Source organism: Neophocaena asiaeorientalis, unplaced genomic scaffold (genome assembly GCF_003031525.2).
Source record: "Neophocaena asiaeorientalis asiaeorientalis breed wild unplaced genomic scaffold, Neophocaena_asiaeorientalis_V1.1 scaffold119, whole genome shotgun sequence".
In the NCBI taxonomy this organism is placed as follows: Eukaryota; Metazoa; Chordata; class Mammalia; order Artiodactyla; family Phocoenidae; genus Neophocaena; species Neophocaena asiaeorientalis.
The window spans coordinates 9,943,768-9,965,656 of record NW_020175821.1 but is presented as its reverse complement, the minus strand read 5'-3'; the positions used below and the strand labels follow the sequence as shown (position 1 = coordinate 9,965,656).

General features: G+C 44.0%; 1 protein-coding gene across 1 annotated transcript in view; it reads right to left on the bottom strand.

Annotated features, from left to right (window-relative positions):
- Positions 1-21,889, bottom strand: part of RYR3 (ryanodine receptor 3) — a 381,491-nt gene that overhangs the window by 142,383 nt on the left and 217,219 nt on the right. Inside the window, exons 39-40 of the mRNA XM_024732458.1 lie at positions 2,786-3,059; positions 421-535 (exon numbers count right to left, since the gene is read on the bottom strand). Coding sequence (XP_024588226.1) covers positions 421-535; positions 2,786-3,059 — 389 coding nt within the window. The remainder of the gene's footprint in view (positions 1-420; positions 536-2,785; positions 3,060-21,889) is intronic.

Genomic DNA, 21,889 nt, shown 5'->3' with positions numbered 1-21,889 from the left:
GGGAGGGGGCCAGGAATTCCAGCATCGTCAGGAACTTGGCTCAGAGAGGAAACACGCATACTCGGGTGGGAACACTGCCAGGATCGTTATTAAAATCGTGTTCTCCTTTAGAACAGCCTTCTCCTGACACAGCACCAAACACAGCAGGCTCCTAAGTGGAGCCAGAGGCATTCCATCTCCGAAGGAGCAGGGCTGCAGAGGATGGGAAGGAGACTAAGTAGCCCAGTGGAATGAGCGAGAAGAACTCCTACACTGGCTGGACCCCATCTCATGGCTCCTTCCTGGCTGTGTGCTCATCCCCGCCCCCTCCTTGGGAAGAGTCACTAGGCAGTTGGCACCAGCCATGTGGCTGTGAAGAGGTCACCTCACGTGTCCCTGCCCAGGGGTCAAGTTCTGGTTAAATTCTCCTCAGAGCATTACCTGAGATTTCTCTGCACCCAGCACGTTCACCATCACCTCCATGACTGTCTCGTGCATGCCGAGGACTCGCATGAGGTTGGGGTGCTGGTAAAACACCTTGTTGTTCATTATGTCTCTAGGGTAATCAGAGAGAGAGGTCAGCCCTTGCTTATTTCAATGCTACGACAATTCAGGGGCAAGAACACACAAAGGCACAAACATACTCGGGGTGAAGTAATGTACATGTGACGTGCTGGAAAGATGCTAAGAAGGCACTAGGTTGGTGAGAATATACATGGAGGGCCTTTCTTTAGCTGAAAGGAATATTTTGTGCTCCTTTATTTCTACTAAGTGCTCTCTTTCTTTGAAATATTTCCTTCTAGTGACATTAAACAGTTGTCCCTTGCTTTTTTTGCTTGTAATAGTTTTGAGACAGCTCAAATCACTGGATTTCTCTTCCTCTGTGTGCTAAGGGTCTTCTACTTTCTGTTCTCTTGTCCTTATATCTATGTCTCTATGTACTTCAGTTATCCAAATGGTAGGGCTGTACCCTTTCCTTAAGGCAATTGTGTATTAGGTACCAATGACATTTTTGGACAGCAGTGCTAAAAAATCAATGAAATGATCAACAGTGAAACATAAAAGGAATTGTATTTTTAAGTCATTCAACATAAATTCACATGATAAAGCTGCAGGCAAATTAAAACACAGAAGCAGCCTGCGACCGGGCTGTGGAATCCCTTGCAGGTGGTTACTCTCTGCCCATACCCATTCCCCCAAGGGTTGCAGCTGTTAAGAGGAGACACAATCAGTTTTTAGCGCAGCTGTGTCTACTGCAAGGGCTGGAGGAGAGGCTAATTCTGTGGCTTTTTTCTCTTTCCACAGAAGTCTCTTCATCTCTATTATAAGATTCCTCTTTGGAAATGAGTTTAAAAAATGCATGCATCTTCCCCCGACTCCCAGCAGGTGTCCTCAGAGTCCCTGTTCTGGGGCTCAGTGATGCTCCTTTACTTTGCAGGCTCGTGGGTGGTAGGATGGAACATCCAGCAGCAGGAAGGCTGTAGCTCTAGTGCTTGATTTTAATCAAGTAAAACTGGGCTGGTCAGTGAACCTTGTGGGGCTTCAGTTTTCTCATCTGCAAAAGGGAACTATGCTACCTAATTAAAGGAAATCTTTTTGATGTCTAAAATGTGATCTTGCTTGTGGTATATATATACAATGGAATACTACTCAGCCATAAAAAAGAATGAACATTTGCTATTTGCAGGAACGTGGATGGACTTGGGGGGCATTACGCTAAGTGATATAAATCTGACAAAGAAAGACAAATACTGTATGATATCACTTATATGTAGAATCTAAAAAATATAACAAACTAGTGAATACAACAAAAAAGAAGCAGACCCACAGATATAGAAACCAAATTAGTGGTTACCAGTGGGGAGATGGGGAGGGGAAACATAGGGGTGGGGCAGTGGGAGGTACAAACTGTTGGGTGTGAGACAGGCTCAAGGATGTATTGTACAACACGGGGAATTTAGCCAATATTTTGTAATAACTGTAAATGAAAAGTAACCTTTAAAAACTGTATAAAATAAATTAATTTTTAAATGATGAAAATAAAAATAAACAAATAAATAAAATGCAATCTTTCTGGTGACGTGGCTTCTAAGGAAGAGCCACGAGCTACTGTCACGGGGAAAGGTGTCTCAAAGAACTGAAGAAAATGACTCCACATTAGTCCTGAAAAAAGAGAGGAATTAGGCTGTAATTTTTCAGAGGGAAGTCTCAGAAGATCTCCAGTCAAAAACTCAAGCGCTCAAAACGTTTCTCTCTTGTGGAGTTGAACACACTGCCCCTTCCTTTGGATTTTTTCATTGCCTCCCTGGGGCTACTTTTATCAGATTCAAACTAAATATCTGCTTTTCTCCAAGATTCCTCCCCACTTCTTCTGGCCATGCCCCTTCATCCCTAATAGCCCACTGTCTGGTCTCTCAGGTTATCGAAGGTGACTGATTTAACGAGCACATAATCCCATGAGGAATGAAGTCAGGATGGGGGCACACGTAGGTTTTATGTGATTTGATTCCAGAACTGCCATATAGCAAGTTGAACCAGTTTTCCCACTGGAAGCTTCTTTTTTTTGCGGTACGCGGGCCTCTCACTGTTGTGGCTTCTCCTGTTCTGGAGCACAGGCTCCGGACGCGCAGGCTCAGCGGCCATGGCTCACAGGCCCAGCTGCTCCGCAGCATGTGGGATCTTCCCGGACCGGGGCACGAACCCGCATTCCCCGCATCGGCAGGCTGACTCTCAACCACTGCGCCACCAGGGAAGCCCTCCCACCGGAAGCTTCTTGGAGAACCTGCCCTTGATGGGAATGACCTACCCCAGCCCGTTGATCATGAGCAGCTCCTCCTCCTTGCCCATCCGGACACTAAGCAGGCAGCGAATCTGGCCCAGGGCAGCCAGCAGGCTGACGGTGTCGCTCACGGAGGCCTGGCTGATGGTGTAGGTCTTCCGCAGCGCCTGCAGCAGCTCCCCGATGCTGTCGTACTGCCTCCGCAGGAGGTTGAACATCATCCGAACCAGCTCTGCATCCTGGATCTGGTCCTCCTGGGCCCAGCAGATCATGGTCTGTGAGATGAGCTCCTTCAGTGTCGCTAGAAGGACAAGAGGAAGGACCAGTACTGAGGCTGTCAAGGCTCAGGAGAGCTGCATACTTCCGCCACGTCATTCAGTGATAACACACATCATCAGGTGGGAAGGGTTAAAAAATTCTTTTTTTAAGGGTGGGGTATGGCAGGTAGAGAAGTAGAACATATTACCAAAAGGCAGGGCCGTGAGCCGTACTATAAGAAAAGACTATCTCCACTTTGAATTGAGAAACCTAAATATTCTATTTGGATTAAATGACATTAAATGACGTTTGAATGATGCTGGATGTAGAAGACGAAATAAGACGCCTTCTTGCCTTCAGGGTGCTCACAAGCTGGTTCTTTACATTTTCATTTTGACTTAAAAGTTACATTTTATCTTTATTTTATAATATAATGTAATACGCACTAACATGGATGCAAGCGCCACGGGATAGAGTGGGGAGTGAGTGATTCTGGATGGATGAAAACATTAAGAAGACATTGGTCACTGCCTCTTTAGAGTAAAGCACTATTAAGTGCTGGGATTTCTCTACCATAAATGCTATTCTCCAAGTGTCCTAAAGATACCACGTACCACGAACTGAGTAAGCCATGCCATTGACTCAAGAACTAAAATATATTTGAGTTGACACAAACATAAAAATACATTAGGGGATGGAGAGAAGTAGACTGACAACACTCTTTTAGGTCCAAAGACTTTGCAACACTGGACATCTGACCATCACCTGCTGAACTTTTTTTTTAGGTACGCGGGCCTCTCACTGTTGTGGCCTCTTCTGTTGCGGAGCACAGGCTCCGGACGTGCAGGCTCAGCGGCCATGGCTCACGGGCCCAGCCGCTCCGCGGCACGTGGGATCTTCCCGGACTGGGGCACGAACCCGTGTCCCCTGCATCGGCAGGTGGACTCTCAACCACTGTGCCACCAGGGAAGCCCTGTCCTGGATCTTTGGCAGGAGTCAGCTGACATTATGCCAGGGACTAATTTCACAAGCATCAAGAGAGAAACCAGTATGACTCTGAATTCAAAATTTATCAGGGCTCATGCTGGTTGCACAGAAACACCACTGGCTGCACAAGTAAAGGAAAGACGGCTGAAGTGGGACTCAAACCAGCACTGGGACCTTCAGAGGTTGAACTGAATAGCCCCTGAGAAGTGCTGATGGGCACTGGTGGGGGAAGATGACCAAAAGAGAGAGGCAGATCTGTGCAGAAGGACAGAGTGATAGGGGGCCCTGCCAGAATGTCTGGGAAGGCACTGCTCAACCCTCTCCATGTCATACACATTTCCAGAAGACACCATAACAGAAGTTAGAAATGCTGCTCTTATAATTTCATCCAAGTCCAGCTCTGCCCGTCACACTCCTGCAAGGTATGGATGGCACCAAGATCGTTAATTCAGACCCAGTGATAAAGGCAGCGCTCAGGGGATGATGAAGGTCACATAGTCTATCAGTGAAATGACTGGGAATAAGCTCAGATGGGTGCTCTCGGTAGCCTGTGCCCCATCTTTAACAGTCTAGTTTTCTACTCCATATCACTAAATATGGCAGATACCTGCTCTACATACAGTAATGGCTCATCATAAGGATATAAAAATAGAACTTCATTACCAAAGCTGCAGAAGAGATCGAGATGTAATGGATTAATTTAATTTACCGCTGTGTCAATCAACCCTGTGGGTGTTTTAGGTTCAGATAGGAGATGTAAGCTGAAAAACTTAAAAAAGGATACCCAAGGCAGAGAGAAGCACAGTTAAAAGATGTTCCTAAGAGATCTCACTAGGCAGGGACTGCTGACTAATATCTGTTAGGTTAGATAATATCTGTACTCTCTGAGAGAGAAAAGTTGTTTATGGTCTAAGCCTGGGCTCCTCTCAGGAACTTGTTTCCCCAGTAGCCCAATGTAAAAGTTCCTGTTTCTCCTACCTAATAGCCGCACTAAGGAATAAAAGCAGGACAAAACCATAGACACTCTTGGATGCAACGTAATCTTATCTAGTCCTAGTCCTGTATGCACATTTCCCTCTTAAGCCTGAATTTGGCCTGAAAGAATTACACTTCTCAATACATACAACCACATACTTTGCAGAGATAACACACATCACCACAGTCCCCGCCACACTTGAAAAGCAACCGACAGAGTTGTTAATCAGCTCAAGGGCCATTCCAACAGGGAATTTTACAGAGTCATAATGAAACCAAGCAAATATTAGCTTTCCCTTAGCCTGGCTTTCAGATTAATTCAGGATTTGCACTTGCTCTTAGCCACCATGACTTATCAATCCAAATCAACATTTGTAGCCCAGAGAACGAAACATTGCCAGCAAAGCATCTCATGAGAGGGCAAATGGGAAAGGAAACAGCTTTTTTTTTTTTTTGAAAGGGCAAGATTTTATTTTAATATAGTTGATTTACAATGTTGTGTTAATTTCTGCTATACAGCAAAGTGATTCAGTTATACATATATATATACATGTATACACACACGTATATGTATATACAGTCTTTTTTTTTTTTTTTTTCTTTTTTGTGGTATGCGGGCCCCTCACCGTTGTGGCCTCTCCCGTTGCGGGCTCCGTACGCGCAGGCCCAGCGGCCACAGCTCACGGGCGCAGCCGCTCCACGGCATGTGGGATCCTCCCGGACCGGGGCACGAACCCGTGTCCCCTGCATCGGCAGGCGGACTCTCAACCACTGCGCCACCAGGGAAGCCCCACAGTCTTTTTTTAAAGTTTTATTTTCCATTATGGTTTATCACAGGACACTGAGTATAGTTCCCTGTGCTATACAGTAGGATCTTGCCGTTATCCATTCTCTATGTAATAGTCTGTATCTGCTAATCCCAAACCCCCAATCCATCACACCCTCCCCCCCAACCCTCCATGACAACCACAAGTCTGTTCTCTATGTCTGTGAGTCCGTTTCTGGGAAACAGCTCTTTAACCCAAAAGGGTGGAGCAGGAAACGCCCCACAGGTTCTTCATCCAGGCCAGCCTTCAAGGCACGTATGAGACAACAGGATAAACAATTATCTGTGTGTGACCAAGCTAACGCTCAGTTAAAAAAATGTGACCCCAAGATCCTGACAGAAAGAGCAACTCATCATTGTGTATTGATGGGCAGATGTAATTCAGCCCAAGGCATGACATTTAAGGCCATTCTTGTTGGACAGGGCTTCAAATGGTGAGACCAAGGTCCAGAAAGTGAGAGAAAGAATAACTATGAGAAGAAAACAAATTGGGGGGTGGGAGGAAACATTCTTAAGAACCCTGAGAAGCATACTTTGTGGCCTGACGTATGCTAGAGACCTAGCACCCACCAAGCAAACGTAGACTGAATCATGAATTTCTAAAGGCCTAAACACTTCTGGGACTGAGAAAATGGAGCGTTATACCCCTGGCAGCAATGCTGTTGACAATTCCTCAGATTTTAATTAGCTCCCACGAGCCAGCATCAGAGAAGCGTAACCAGGGTAGAAAGGTTAAAAAGAATACATTTTCTTTTCTTTTCTATTTTATAAAATAAATTTATTTAGTTTTGGGTCTTTGTTGCTGCGCATGGGCTTTCTCTAGTTGCGGTGAGCGGGGGCTACTCTTCATTACGGTGCGTGGGCTTCTCACTGCGGTGGCTTCTCTTGTTGCGGAGCACGGGCTCTAGGCGAGCGGGCTTCAGTAGTTGTGGCTCGCGGGCTCTAGAGTGCAGGCTCAGTAGTTGTGGCACACAGGCCTATTTGCTCCGCGGCATGTGGGATCTTCTCGGACCAGGGCTCGAACCCGTGTCCCCTGCATTGGCAGGCGGACTCTCAACCACTACGCCACCAGGGAAGCTCAATACATTTTCTAGAACGTGGTAGGCTCTCCATGTATCTGTACATCTGGGGATTAAAATAATTAATGCACATAACCATGTCTGGCATATACCATGGGCTTAATAAAGGGTTAACTATTATGCTATCTATGCCAGTAGCTATAAAAATGTGATCCACAGACCCCTGGGATCTCCAAGACCCCTCAGGCAGTTTGCAAGGCCTACTGTATTTTCATAATAATTCTAAGATGTCGTTGGCCTTTTTAATTGTGTGGATAGCAACACTGATGGTGCAAAAGCAACAGTGAGTAAAACTGCTGGGGACATAGCACAAGTCAAGGCAGCAGCACCAAACTCTACGCTTTACTGCCGCATCCCTGAAACAGCGCCCAGTGTCTCATAAGAATGTTCTGAGTGAACTATAAAGATTATTAATTTTATTAACAATAAACTCTTGAGTATACATCCTTTCAATATCCGGTCTGACAAAATGGGAAGCATGCCTAAAGCACTTCTGTGGTACAAAGGTCAGTGGTTTTCCTGAGGAAAAACACGTGTGCAATTGTCGTCATTGTTATGAGCTAAACTAGGTGCTTATTTCATGGAATGACATCTTAATTAAAAGAACGACAAACTATGGTTAATAGTTTGAGTATTAACCATAATACTCTCTTGAGTAACAGAGAAATATTTTCTTAAAAATGAAAGAAGCCTGTCACTTGAAGGAAAACAACTGATAGTACCTATGGCCAAGTTTATCATTTGAGCTTTCAAGTGAAAACTAGAATTTTGCAAAATGTTTATCTGCCACTGTGAATTTGACAGCTTCCCAGCACTTAAAGACTTTTCTGATGAAGTTGTTGATATTAATGAATGATTTAAAAATATTTTATAATAAAATGTGTCAACATTTGAAAGCTCTGTAGAACTCAGTGAACCAATAATTTCCCAAAGGTCAATGCATGATGTTACAAAAGCATCATGGGTAAAAGAATCCATTTAACATGCAAGATAGACCAATGGATTGTTAGGTAACCAAATACAAAAATTTCTTTAATATGATTTCAGATCCCACATAGCAAATTAACTTTTGAGGAACTATTACTTGCTGAGTTTTGACATAGTATCAGAGAATATCCACAATTAACTGAAAAGGCTACTAAAAATACTCCTTCCCTTTGCAACTATATATCTGTTTGAGGCCAATTCTTCAACCAGATATAAGAATTCAAAAAAACAAAAACAGAATCTAGCTATCTTCTAAGTCAGACACAGATTTATAAAAATGCAAAACAACGTCACTCATCATTTTTTTAATTTTTAAAAATTCAGTTGTTTTTCATAGAAGTATGTTATTTATGTAACATGTAATGGGTTTACTATTTATTAATTTATTTATTGAAGTACAGTTGATTTATATTAGTTTCAGGTGTAAAACACAGTGATTCAATATTTCTATAGATTATACTCCATTTAAAGTTATTCTAAGATATTGGTGGGCTTCCCTGGTGGCACAGTGTTAAGAATCCGCCTGCCAAGGCAGGGGACATGAGTTCGAGCCCTGCTCCGGGAAGATTCCACATGCCGTGGAGCAACTAAGCCCGTGCACCACAACTACTGAGCCTGCACTCTAGAGCCCATGAGCCACAACTACTGAAGCCCGTGCACCTAGAGCCCGTGCTCTGCAACAAGATAAGCCACCACAATGAGAAGCCTGCACACTGCAACGAAGAGTAGCCTCTGCTCGCCGCAACTAGAGAAAGCCCGCACGCAGCAGCGAAGACCCAACGCAGCCGAAAACTAATAAATAAATAACAAAAAAACCCCCATCATTAAAAAAAAAAGATAGTGGCTATATTCCCTGTGCTGTACAATATATCCTTGCAGCTTATGTATTTTATCATAGTAGTTTGTACCTCTTAATCCCCTACCCTATCTTGCCCCTCCTCTCTTCCCTCTCCCCACTGGTAGCCACTAGTTTGTTCTCTGTATCTGTCAGTTTGTTTCTGTTTTGCTATATTCATTTGTTTGTTTTAGTTTTTAGATTCCACATATAAGTGATAATACACTGTATTTGTCTTTCTCTGACTTATTTCACTAAGCATAATTGGGTTTATTATTTTTAAAGGAATTAACAAATAATCATTTTCCCATAAAACGGATAATAAATTAGAATTTAAAACAATTCTAATTCTAATTCAGTTTTAAATGTGTTAACGTGATAGATATAATCCTCATAAACTAAAGCATTTGGGGATCCTTGGTCATTTTTAAGAGCATAAAGGGGTCTCAAGACCAAAATTTAGAGAATCAGTGGTCTCTATAAAAGGCCTATGTTAGGTGATGGCTGTGATTGGAAAGCAAAGCTTTCCCTACAGCTAAGATGAAACCCTGTTCCATTAGGCTATGTGATTCTAATCAAGTGGCTGAGACCTGAACCTTGAAAAGTGCAGCTTAGGAAGCTTTCTCTGTTTGTTTCTGGATAGGAGGTAGATTAAATGAGAGTATAGAAAGAGTAAGACAGCTCACATTGAGAATTAAAGTGAAGATTAAAGAATCATTATCTCGAAAGTTGAATCCCGGCAGTCGGCAAGGGGCCCAGCCGTTACTCATTCATCACCGAAGGGCTTCCCGCCAGCTTGAAGGGCCCTAAATGCTTCCCTCTTCCATTTGGGTTGAAGATCAGTCACCTTGGGGGCGAGGAGGGGGCCGGGTATCTTTGATACGGAGGTTGCTGGGCCTTTTGCAGCCTGTCTGCGGCCAGTACAATGGGGTGCACAGAGAAAAGGTGGGCTTCAGGCTGCAGGGGGCGGCATTAAACCTCTGCCCCCGATATTAGCTTACCTTTCAGCAAAGACTTCACTCTCATTAACGCTGGAAACCAGGGCTGTCAATTCCAGAAGGCTTTGCTCTGGAGGCCATGTATATCTAGGCCTCAGGACAGACGTCACTCACCTGTTTCTGCCTCTCCTCATCTTAGTAGCTGAATTACCTCCAGTTGTGTCCCTCCTAAATAAGCTTATTAATAATAGAACGATAATTTCTGTTATGTGCCCAATTTTGAGTAAAGAAATCTATATGAAACTAGTTCAAGACACAGTAATTACCCAAAGCAGCCTAGCTGGGAAAGCTAAGTACATACACGTGAAGAAGAAATAAAGTGTAAAATAATGGGCGAAACTGTGTTGCCTAAGACATTTAGAAATAAGACAACTTATAAGAAGGTACAACTTCCATTGTGATACATATACCCAAAAGAAATCAGAGAAATGATCAGATCTTCCCTTCTTCCATTTTCCCTAACGAGTCCTTTATCTAAAGTTCTTTATGTTTCTAGAATAGGTCCACGTTACATGGAGACTAAAGAAGAAGGGAGGAAAAAGTTCTATCATGAAGTTAAGAGGGTCCCTCCAAGGGAGATACAAAACGGTCTGAGAGAAAAGACATTCCAATGGTTTGGAATGCCATTTCCCTTCAAAATATGATTCACACAAGTAGTTCACATAGTAAACACTTATTATTTTTTTCTGGTATCAAGGGGAGAGTGCTGACAATTTTGGAAGGATTTTCAACAAAGCAAACGGAGGCGATTCTCGAGATACATTTGAATCTCTTTCTTAAGCAGAGACAGATACAACTAAATATTGATTTCATTTCTGCTGTTTTTCTAAATTCATCTTTGGAAATGCTGCCCTTTAATGACTAAAGACACTCTGGTGTTCATAAGAAACACATCTCTATGTCTGTGAGTCTGTTTCTGTACTTAGAGAACGAATTTATGGTTACGGGAACGGGGCGGGGGGGACGGGTAGATTGGGAGTTTGAGATTGACACGTACACATTGCTATATTTAAAATATATAACCAACAAGGTCCTACTGTATAGCACAGGGAACTCAACTCAATATTCTGTAATAACCTATATGGGAAAAGAATCTGAAAAAGCATAGATACTTGTGTATGTATAACTGAATCACTTTGTTGTACACCTGAAACTAACACAACATAGTTAATCAATGGGAAAAAAATTGCTAAACCTACAAAGAAAAGAAAAGAAATACATCTCCTGAAGGGGGCGAGGCTCCGGGAATAAGGTAAAGGTGAGGTGGAGAGGTCAATCTACTGTTTGCCATCATGTTCTGGCCCCTGTTACTTTCTCATAATGTGCACACACGTCTAATTGCTCCACTCAGAACCTCCACCCCATGTGATAAAATTGCTTCCCCAGTCTTGGTTGCAATGCTAGGATTTTTATCCACCGATTTACCTGTTCCAAGAAGGCCTTGTCAAGTGAACTGGATGGTTCAGCTCATGGGATTTTGAAAAAGCTAACGTGCTCTTTTCAAAAACGAAAAAGAAAGAAAGATATGTAACCAAGCCCTTGTTTTTCTGTTGAGAGAGAAAAAATCCTATGAAACAGAACACCTTTGGGATGCTAGACGTGTACGTGTGGTTTCCTTGATGACTATAAACAGCTTCGCTTATGAAATTATTAACATTCTGACTCACACCTTACTTTTGTAATTAGTCTAATTAGGGATAGTCAAATCTAGGCAATTATATCAAGTATATGATCTAGAAACCGCATTTTAAATGATTGCTCAGGCTAACTCAGAGTGGAAATATTTCTAAGGCACTGTATCGTTTAGGGAGACTTGAAGACTGAAAGGTAGTTTAAAAGAAAAACTGCTACTTCACTACTTAATTTCTCGACTAGTCAGACATTCCGCATAAGAAGAAAGGATTCGACTATCTTCAAATTAGAGCTAGCCTTACTTAGTACACCGGTTTGGGAGCCCAGGTAGTCATTTGTTGGTAAGTTGTTTATTTCCTTCCTCTTGTCACTTTGTAACCTCCTATTGGACCTCAGAACCTCAAGCCCAACCATTCTGTGAACCTAGCAAACAAATTCTCTAGGGAGTCACCCATCATACGTGGTATAACGCTTTTCTAAATGGTCAAATTACCAGCTTTGCCATGCCAACTACAATAAGAAAAAGGCCATTTATTCTCACGGTGCAGGTTTAAATTTTTAGGCTTCAGAGGTCTGAAAAGCATCTTTTCATCTCTAAATTTAGACCACAGTCCAAGTGGCCATCAAACAATGAAGTGCGTGCTTACTATCAGAGAGCAGATGTTGGCCACTGGCAAAGCAAATCCCTGCAGCTTACAGATTCCAAACCTATGCTGGTGTTACATTTCTTTGAGTGTGCTCTTAAATCTGGGTCAGTTTGGAAGAAAAAGTGTTCCCAATTACATTGTGGAGAGGGCGCAAACAAAACGGCACTGCCCTTAGTTTAAACTTAAGAAAGCAATTTATAATGCTCACACTTACAATGGGAAAAGAAAAATAATTATCTGTCTCTAAATTACGTACACTTATTTTTAAATTCTAGGTGATTAAAAAGTCAGCTTGTGGCATGCTGCAAATGCTCTGGAGGCGTAACAGTTGGTAGATCAATTCCGAGTAGAAAGAACAAGTGTATTTTGACCTCTGCTTTCTTCCTCCCTGGGGTAGGGTGAATAATGCCCCTCTACACCCCCGCCAAGATGTTCAGTTCTAAATTCTCAGAACCCGTGAATATGTTACCTTACATGGCAAAGATACTTTGCAGATGTGTTTAAGTTAAGGATCTTGAGATGGGAAGATTATCCCGGGTTATCTGGGTGGGCTCAATGCAATCACAAGTGTCCTTTTAAGAGGGAGGCAGGAGGGTTAGAGTCCGAGAAGGACTTGTGATGACAGAAGCAGAGGTTGGACCGGTACCTCTGCTGGAGGGGCCACCAGTCAAAAAATGCAGGAGGACTTTTGAAGTTGGGAAAGGCAAGAGTGGATTCTCTCCAGAGGACTGCAATGTTACTAACCCGTTTTAGACTTGTGACCTCCACAGCTGGGTGCTAACAAATCTGTGTTGTTTTAAGCCACCAAGTTTGTGGTAATTTGCTACACCAGCAGTAGGAAACTAATATAGTTCCATGGATAGGAAGTCCTGGGTTGAGGATATCTGACTGTTCTCCTGAAGCTCCAAATCAGACTGGAGCATCTCAGTGAGCAAGTACTACAGACATTGGGACCTGAGAGAGAGCCGGTTTTCTAAATTTTTTATGAGGCAACTGGAGTAAATAAATGACAGGGTTGCTGACAAAAGCAAAGTCTCTCTGGATCTGGCCCAGAGCTTGTGTCAAACGAGAACAACATCAAACGCAGAAAGTACCTACCGTAGAACCGCTATGGCCCATTAGATCATGTATACACATCACAGACAGCACATTCTCTAGTTCCCGTAACACAGCTTTTTGGCCTCTACTCCCCCTCTGAACATCAAGGGTAGAAATGCCTACATCTCAACACTACCCGCTGAGTATATGAAAGATGCTGTAGGTGATGACCATCATGGCATAATGAATATTCCTGACAATGAGCCAGCAACCATTTGACCATCCTTCCTTCTTAACAGAACTCTGCTTTTGTACCGATATCTGCCTCTCTGCCTTACGGCCCATGTTCCTCTGTGAAAGGACCCAACACCACTACAAAGGTGGCTCTGTTGACTAAGTCACCAGCACATGTTATTTTCTAGGTCACACGCATCGGTTCATAAGTTGACCCACGATCGGGTTCTCCAATCGAAGGTGACCTCAGGATCCTTGCCCCGCATATCAGGGCAGAAGAAACTTTCTTGCTTTTCCCTTGGACACTGTAATGCATGGATGTAAGGCCCAGAACTACAGCCGCCATGCTGGCTGGGGACGTGAGCAGAGCCAAGGGGTTAACTCAACCAGGGCCTGGCTCCATCTCTAAACCTCCAGATACGCCAGTCAAAAAAGTCCCTTGTCAGCTACTCTACCTGAATTGGGCTTTCTGTTCTTTTTTGATGAAAGCATCTGAGATGATAATTGTGGAGATGAAGTTCTTACGTATGACCTGTGCTTTGTATATTCACTTCAGAAGCTGAGAGGGATGCCAACTTCTAAGTATCAGAACATTAAACTGAGCACCGCTTTAGCGAATTCTTATATTCCCTTCCCTTACCCCGTGAAGTAGGAATTATTATTCTCTTTTTTATAGAGAAGAAAACTGAAACATACAGAAGTTACAGAAATTTGCCTAACGTCATAAGTAGTAAATGAGCGAGCAGGGATTCAAACCTTGCCTGCTAGAATCTAAACCCATCTACTTTACCATCTTAGCGTTGCTTAGTCTCAACAGCTTCATAAAATTCAGAAAAATAGTTATCTTTATTAATGCTTTAAATTTATATTATACTGCTTAGATGGTCTCTTAATAAACTCCAAAATGGATTCAGAAATAAATCCTGAAAATCATAAAGCTTTAGCTCTTTTTCTAACTGACTCTAGCTGGGCACATTAGCTACTCTCTCAGAGCCTTGGACTCTTCACCAATAAAATGAAGTGAACAATACAAAATCCATGTTGAAGAAAATGAATGGGAGTGTGGCCTAGTGACAAGAGTGCGGGGTACTTTGTTCCTGCTCTGCCTGTGTGACTTTGGTCAAGATGCTTTACCTCTCTGTGTCTCTGTTCACTTCTATGGAGTCAAGTCACTTGTGGCTTTATATTCTATGATTCTGTGTCTATCCAACCCACTGAGCTCTTGAAAGTGTTGTTCTAATTTATTAAAATGGTAAATGAATGCCTGTGGCTTCATTGGGTAAAACTGATGAGCACCAAGAATTTTACCACTGCTCTTTTTTTTTTTTTTTTTTTTTTGCGGTATGCGGGCCTCTCACTGTTGTGGTCTCTCCCGTTGCGGAGCACAGGCTCCGGACGTGCAGGCTCAGCGGCCATGGCTCACGGGCCCAGCCGCTCCGCGGCATGTGGGATCTTCCCAGACCGGGGCACGAACCTGTGTCCCCTGCATCGGCAGGTGGACTCTCAACCACTGCGCCACCAGGGAAGCCCTACCACTGCTTTTTAATGCTACCCAGCTTGCTCTTACTAATAGTGAAACCTGAGATTGAGGAAGTAAAATCTTAAAATGCCAGCAGTTACTGACCATGGTGAGGAAGTGGTCATTATCAAAGCATCACTGCACACCGCTAATCACTTACATTGAGGAGATGAGCTGTGGAAACATGATGGCCTTTCTGATGACCGTCCTGATTGCTGGAGCAGAAAGAGCCCTTCCTATGTCAGGGGTCAGACGGCACAATAACACTCTCCAGATTTAGTGGGAAGATTTACTGGGGAAAGTCTCATGCCCTCTGTGCTCTGAGCTCCAGAGCTTCCTCGGGGCTGAAAGTCTGGTCTGTGTTACAAAGTATCCAAATCCCTAGACTTCTGAGCAGAGAAGGTCAGGGAGAAAGTCAAATCCATCCACTCCAAGGAGATTTGGAAAATTCATCGTGCTCATTTCTCTGAACTTGCCCGGTGCCTCTCTGTCTCGGGCTGTGCACATGGTGCCACTTTTGCCTCATTTCAGTAGAACAAGGATGCTATTGAGATCACTGAGAACAAGGTTACAAGGCCCTGAAAACCTGAAAGGCAAAGCCTGCAAAGACAACTGGACATTGTTGTTCTAAGAAAGAACCGCTCTGTTTACGACGGGGCCCAATGAACAGGCACTGGCTGTCAGACCCCCAGAGACATGTGATGCGCAAGCGCCCCACCGCCCGGCTCTGCAGCAGGCAGCTGAACGTCTAAGAAAGCACCCAGCTCTCGTTCATCTCAGCTCTCCATTTAATTTTGGGACATGAATACTTGTTTCCTTCTCTACGGGCTTCCTTGGCTGGGGAATAAGGATAAAAGTTCAGGCTGCTTGCTAGAACATTCTACTTCTCACAACAGTAGTAGCCAATATTTACTAAGAACTTCCTGTGTGTCAGACTCTGTGCTAAATGCTGTATTTGAATTATTACTTAACCCTCATGACCACCATGTAAGAACAGAAAAGACAGATGTGGTGGGAACTGAGTTTCTCCAACACGGATGGCCGTTGTTAGACTAATCCTCACTTTATTTTTTATTTTATTTATTTATTTATTTCTGTGGTACGCGGGCCTCACTGTTGTGGCCTCTCCCATTGCATAGCACAGGCTCCGGACGCGCAGGCTCAGCGGCCATGGCTCACGGGCCCAGCCGCTCCGCGGCATGTGGGATCTTCCCGGACCGGGGCACGAACCCGTGTCCCCTGCATCGGCAGGTGGACTCTCAACCACTGCACCACCAGGGAAGCCCCCCACTTTATCTTTTATGTTGGCAAAGAAGCACTTCAATTTAATAAACGAACCAAGGATCTTGTAAATAGGGGGTCTGCTGAGGCAGTGGGGGAGTGAGTGCTGTACAGGAGACAGAGCCTCTCACCTCTCTGCACAACTGGACCCTACAAACTGCCCAGTCTCGCTGGCCTGGCTGCCCTGGACCTTGGCTCTCAGGGCACACCATATGGGGACAGTCGCGTGGCGGTTGGCTATTTCTGCTAAATCTGTTTCCCTCCCTCAGTGGTTTTCTACCTTGGCCAGAGCATCCCCACTTGTGAAGCAGACAGCTTCATCCCCAGGACCGTTTCCCCAGCTGGCTGGCCACCCCCTCCCGTTAGAGGCAGCCCCGCAAAGCACCAGTGGGGCTCACGGTGCCGGTTCTGCCAGCCCATCTCTGCAGCCTCCTGGGGTCTCATCCATCATATGGAGATAATTAGCCTGTTGTTTCTAAAATAGTCAACCAGCCTCATAATCACTTTCTCAAAAACACTCAGGCGATTAAATGACCGATGATGACAACAGGGTAAAGAGAACAGAGAGAACAGATGATGTTTGCTGATGTGGTAGGGAGGGAAATCTCTGAAATGAAGATGAAGCACAGATGGGACAGCAAAGGACTCAGGGACCTGAGGTCTCTGTCTTTACTCTGTTGGGAAAGCACTCAAATTGCTTTTATTTTAGTTTCTATGTCTTATTCACCGTGGAGAATAAACTGACGGTGAGGCAAACTCCCAGCCATGCGTCCTTGATGTCTGTGCTTCCCTGTCCACCCCTTCACTCCCTCCCACCCTCGCCCAGCATCCCTGCACAGTTCTGAAAGGGCAGGATCCCTGCCCTGGATGTGGAGCTTGATTCCCATCTTGGCCTCTTTTTCACATGTTGCAAGAACCTCGTCCAAATTATTTTGCTTCTCTCAGGCTTAGCTGCCTAGCGTACAAAATGGGAATCTGCCTGCCACTATATCTGGCTGTTTGCTGTGGGATAAACTCAGATGAGGTAAAACTCAGGTTCTAGCACAGAACCTGGCACAAAGCTGGTGCTCAGTCGACGGTAGTTTTTCCCTCTCCTGACAGACTCTCTTCTCCATCGCGAGAATGCAAGCTACTCCGAGGCGGGGGGCCTCACATCGACTGATCAAACAGATGCAGAACACCTGTCATGCATGGATTTCTGTGGCGCTCTGGACTGGGAGCCAGTGCACGATCACAATGAGTTCCGACCCTGCTCTGCCATCTATCGGTGGGCAAGTCACCGCATGCCTCGGATTCTCTACTTCCTCATCTCTAAGCTGGGACTCACAATGCCTGTTTCATCTGCCATGCAGGGCTAGCCAGTAGATTGAGACCAGGTGTGGAAAATCTTCTTGTGTCTCCTATGGAGCTAAATAAAAGTTAAACTCTGCCTCCCCCCACCCCCATGTCTGTTAACACAGTCACCCATCCTGTCCCATCAGTAATGCAAAGACCATCCGTAACCCCTTCCTCTTCCTCATATTTCCAACTGGTCGTCAAGATATGCCAACCCTACTTTTAGAATGTGGCTGGCCCCTTGAGCTCACTTCTTGCTGTTAACACCTGTATTAATTTTTTTTTTTTTCCTGCTGTGACAGATCAGCACAAACTTGGTGGCAAAACAATACCAATTTGCGATCTTACAGTTTTAGAGCTGAGAAGTCTGACCCAGATATGGGTAAACCCAGACTGGGCTAAAATCATGGTGTGGCAGGGTGCATTTCTTTCTGAAGGCCCTAAGGGAGAATCCATTTCCTTGCTTTTTCTAGCTTCTAGAGGCTTCTGGCATTCCTTGGCTCATGGGCTCTTCCACCAGGAGACTTGAGCCAGGCCCTTCTCATGTCCCCAACCCTCTAACTCTCGTCTGCCACCTTCTTTCACTTTTAAGGACCCTTGTGATTACTTTGGGTCCACTCCAGAAATCCAGATTTCCCTACTTTAAGGCCAGCTGATAAGCAGCCTTAATTCCTTTTGCAATTAAGTTTCCCTTTGTCATTTAACATATATATAGGTTCCATGGATATGGACATCTGTGGGATCACTATCCTTCCTACCACACCACCCTTATTTAAGTCCTCAGAACTTCACATCTAGGGCACTGCAGCGATGTCCCAATGGGCCCCCATACCTCCAATGTATCCCCGCTGCAGTCCTTTGGATGGTTACCTTGCTAAAGTAGATTGACCAGTGCTAAATACAGTGTCTGAGATATGGCAGGGGATCAACAAACATTTTAATAGCCAAAAAATGCTTGAAATTAGTGCTCACTCTGTGCCAGGCGCACTTCAAAGCACTCTGCATGTATTAACTAATTTAACCATCGCATCAACCAAACTAGGGAAGCATTAACGCTATGTCCATCGTAACAATGAGAAACTGAGGCACAGAGACATGGTCACATGTTCACTCTCACAGTGAGAGTGGCAGAGCAAGAATTTAAGACCAGGCAGCCTAACTCCAGAGTCCTGTGCTCATAACTACCTCACTACTTTTTAAAAATTTTATTTATATGTGTGTGTGTGTGTGTGTGTGTGTGTGTGTATGCCACACTGCACAGCGTGCGCCATCTTAGTTCCCCGACCAGGGATCGAACCCGGGCCCCCGTCAGGGGAAGTGTGGAGTCCTAACCACTGGACCGCCAGGGAAGTCCCTACCTCACTATTACTGAATAAAAGAACAATTTAGTCCTCAAGAACCTTTCATAGTCATTGCTATAATGTTATTATATAAATAATATGGATGGGAATTAGACTCAGGTGGACAAAGGTTTGAATTTTTATGCCACCCCTGTGTAACTCTGGAAAGTCATTTAATCTGTCTTTACTTCAGTTTCTGCAACTGTAAAATAGGAATAATACTGTCAACTGCATATTTTCGTTGTGAGAATTAAATGAGGTGATACTTACGGAGTGCTTAAGACAATGCTCAGGACACAGTGGGTACCATGTAAATGTCAATGCCTCCCCCCAGCAGCTGTAAGACCAAGTAGTATAAAATACACAGGAATAGTAACATGTCACACTCCAAGACGGAATATAGTTTAACTGCTGGATTTTTCAAGACACTCTGCTCTAACACCACCCAACCTTTCCACTCTTCCTTATTCTACTCCTCTTATAATTCAGCCAATCTCAACTCATTGCCACTCTTGGAATATGAATTTTTTTTTGCCTCTGGGCTTTGCTGAAGTAGCTCCTTTCACCAAAAATACCTCTCCCTTATATATCTACCCATCTGTGTTCTTTATGGACACTTTTCCAATCCCCCTCCTCTGATCACCTACTGTCCTTTATCTGTACTTTTACTATAGCACATCTGACCTCATGTTATATAGAGTTGCCTGTCCACACATATTCACTCCTTTGTCTGTGAGGTCCTTGTTTTCTTCATCTTTGTGAGCCTCAAATGACTAACATGCACTGGAGGTCAAAAAGACTTGTGCCGATGAGCTGAATGTGGAAACAAGGAAGGTGTGGTCCCAGTAAGAAAATAAACAGGTATACAGATACTCCACCTGAGGTGGAAAGTCACACATGCCCTGTTAGAAATTCCACAATGTGGCAGGGGCAGGGTGATGGAAGATGAGATTGAAAAAAGGACAACATGGAGGAGGTATCTGTGTGTGTATATCTCAGGGAGAAGCTGTTTGGAGAGAATCTAAAGAGGCTTAGAAATACTGCCTGAGTGCCACAGATATATCTACTGCTAAGTTATCTTACTTTGTGTGTATTTGTGTTGGGGCCCAAGACTTATTTTGGTCGCGATCAGTAGACATTTTCCCCCTCCTCAGCATGAGAAAAGGCTGCAGCATTTAGGTGGGGGGAGAATTTTGGTCTAGGGCTCAGGTTATTCAGTGACTGGGTCAGAGCTGATACAGGTAGCAGCTTTCTTTGCAGAGAGATTATGAAAAAACCTTCCATAGAGAAAGCGCTCAGAGAATGACAGAGGTCAGGAAGGCACCAACTTTGAGCTGGGAAGTGACAGGTGATTTTTATTTTGTTAATTAGAATTTAGCAGAAAGAGCTGGTTGGCCTCTTCTGGAGGGATAACTCAGGGGCTACAGATTTATATTCAAGGAAACCCTACTTAAATTGTAGTGTGCAAGAAGCACTGGCCTCCAACGAATAGGCAAAAGATTTTCTAGGGAATGTGATGGACTGGGATATTAAAAAAGAAATGTGACTTAGTATGGTGGGCTGCTACTATTAGAGGGTTTTTTTTTTTTAACCTCTTCACTATCATATAATCTTTTGATCAGATTGTAACAACTTCCAGCACAATATGACTTGGAATTAGTTTGGGCAAATCCCTGTAACACCGAACCAGTTAGCAGGATTCTTATGGGTTTCAGAACACTTGCTTCCTCTTTCCTAAAACCTGAGGTCCCCTGCAGTTTACCTGGCCAACACCAACTGCTCGTAGAGGAGAAATTGCACCACCTGCCCTGAAAACCCTGAGTCCAGATCTTTGGCTGGGTTAACTTTTTGATGTTAAAATTTTGACTTCTGTTGGGTTCAGATTCTTATGCATAACAATGATTCACAGGAGCAAGTTACCTCACAGATGCAGTAAGCAAGATAAAAAGATGAAGGTTTTAAGAAGCCATTCTGTATGTATTGATAATATGTGGGTTGAGGGCTCATGGATACATATGCTGAAAAATTCTTTGGCAAATGTTGTATCATGGGACAATGGAAACAGCGTGGAATCAGAGTCAGAAGACCTCAGTCAAGTTACAGCTTTACTCATCTTGCTGACATTCTAGATCTGGAAATTCTTCTGGAACTAGGTAAGGGTGGAAACAATTAGTGAATGAACAAGTATCCCTTAACTCTTCCGAGTCCTATGTTCATCACCTACACAATGGAGGAGTGAAAAAAAACTAACAGCAGTAAACTAATATATATGAACTATTTGGTAAACTGTCAGTTCACTATAGCATGCAATTCTCATTATCTAAACTTAATATTTTATCAAATGCAAGGGTAAGAAATCATAAGCAATAACATGAGCAAAGTTACCAATATTTTAAAGGATTAGAAACCTTTATGGCAACTGGCTATGCATTCAGAAACATCAGTTCCATTCAATCAAGCGAAAAACAATTTTGGGGGGTATGGCACTTAAACCATCCCCAAGATTTTCTCTTAAAATGTCAGCCCTGGGGCTTCCGGGAAGATGGCGGAAGAGTAAGGAGCGGAGATCAACTTCCTCCCCACAGATACAACAGAAATACATCTACATGTGGAACAACTCCTACAGAACACCTACTGAAGGCTAGCATAAGACCTCAGACCTCCCAAAAGGCAAGAAACGCCCCCACGTACCTGGGTAGGGCAAAAGAAAAAAGAATAAACAGAGACAAAAGGATAGGGACGGGACCTGCACCAGTGGGAGGGAGCCGTGAAGGAGGAAAGGTTCCCACACACTAGGAAGCCCCTTCACGGGTGGAGACTGCGGGTGGCGGAGGGGGAAAGCTTCGGAGCTGCGGAGGAGAGCACAGCAACAGGGATGCGGAGGACAAAGAGAGATTCCCGCACAGAGGATCGGTGCCAACCAGCACTCACCAGCTGGAGAGGCTTGTCGGCTCACCAGCCGGGCCGGGCGGGGCTGGGAGCTGTTGAGAGCAAGATTTATGATTTTTTCCCTTTTTCCTCTTTTTGTGAGCGTGTATGTGTATGTTTCTGTTTGAGATTTTGACTGTATAGCTTTGCTTCCACCATTTGTCCTAGGGCTCCATCCGTCCATTTTTTTTTAAATCTTTTTTTTCTTAATTATTTTTTAATTTTAATAACT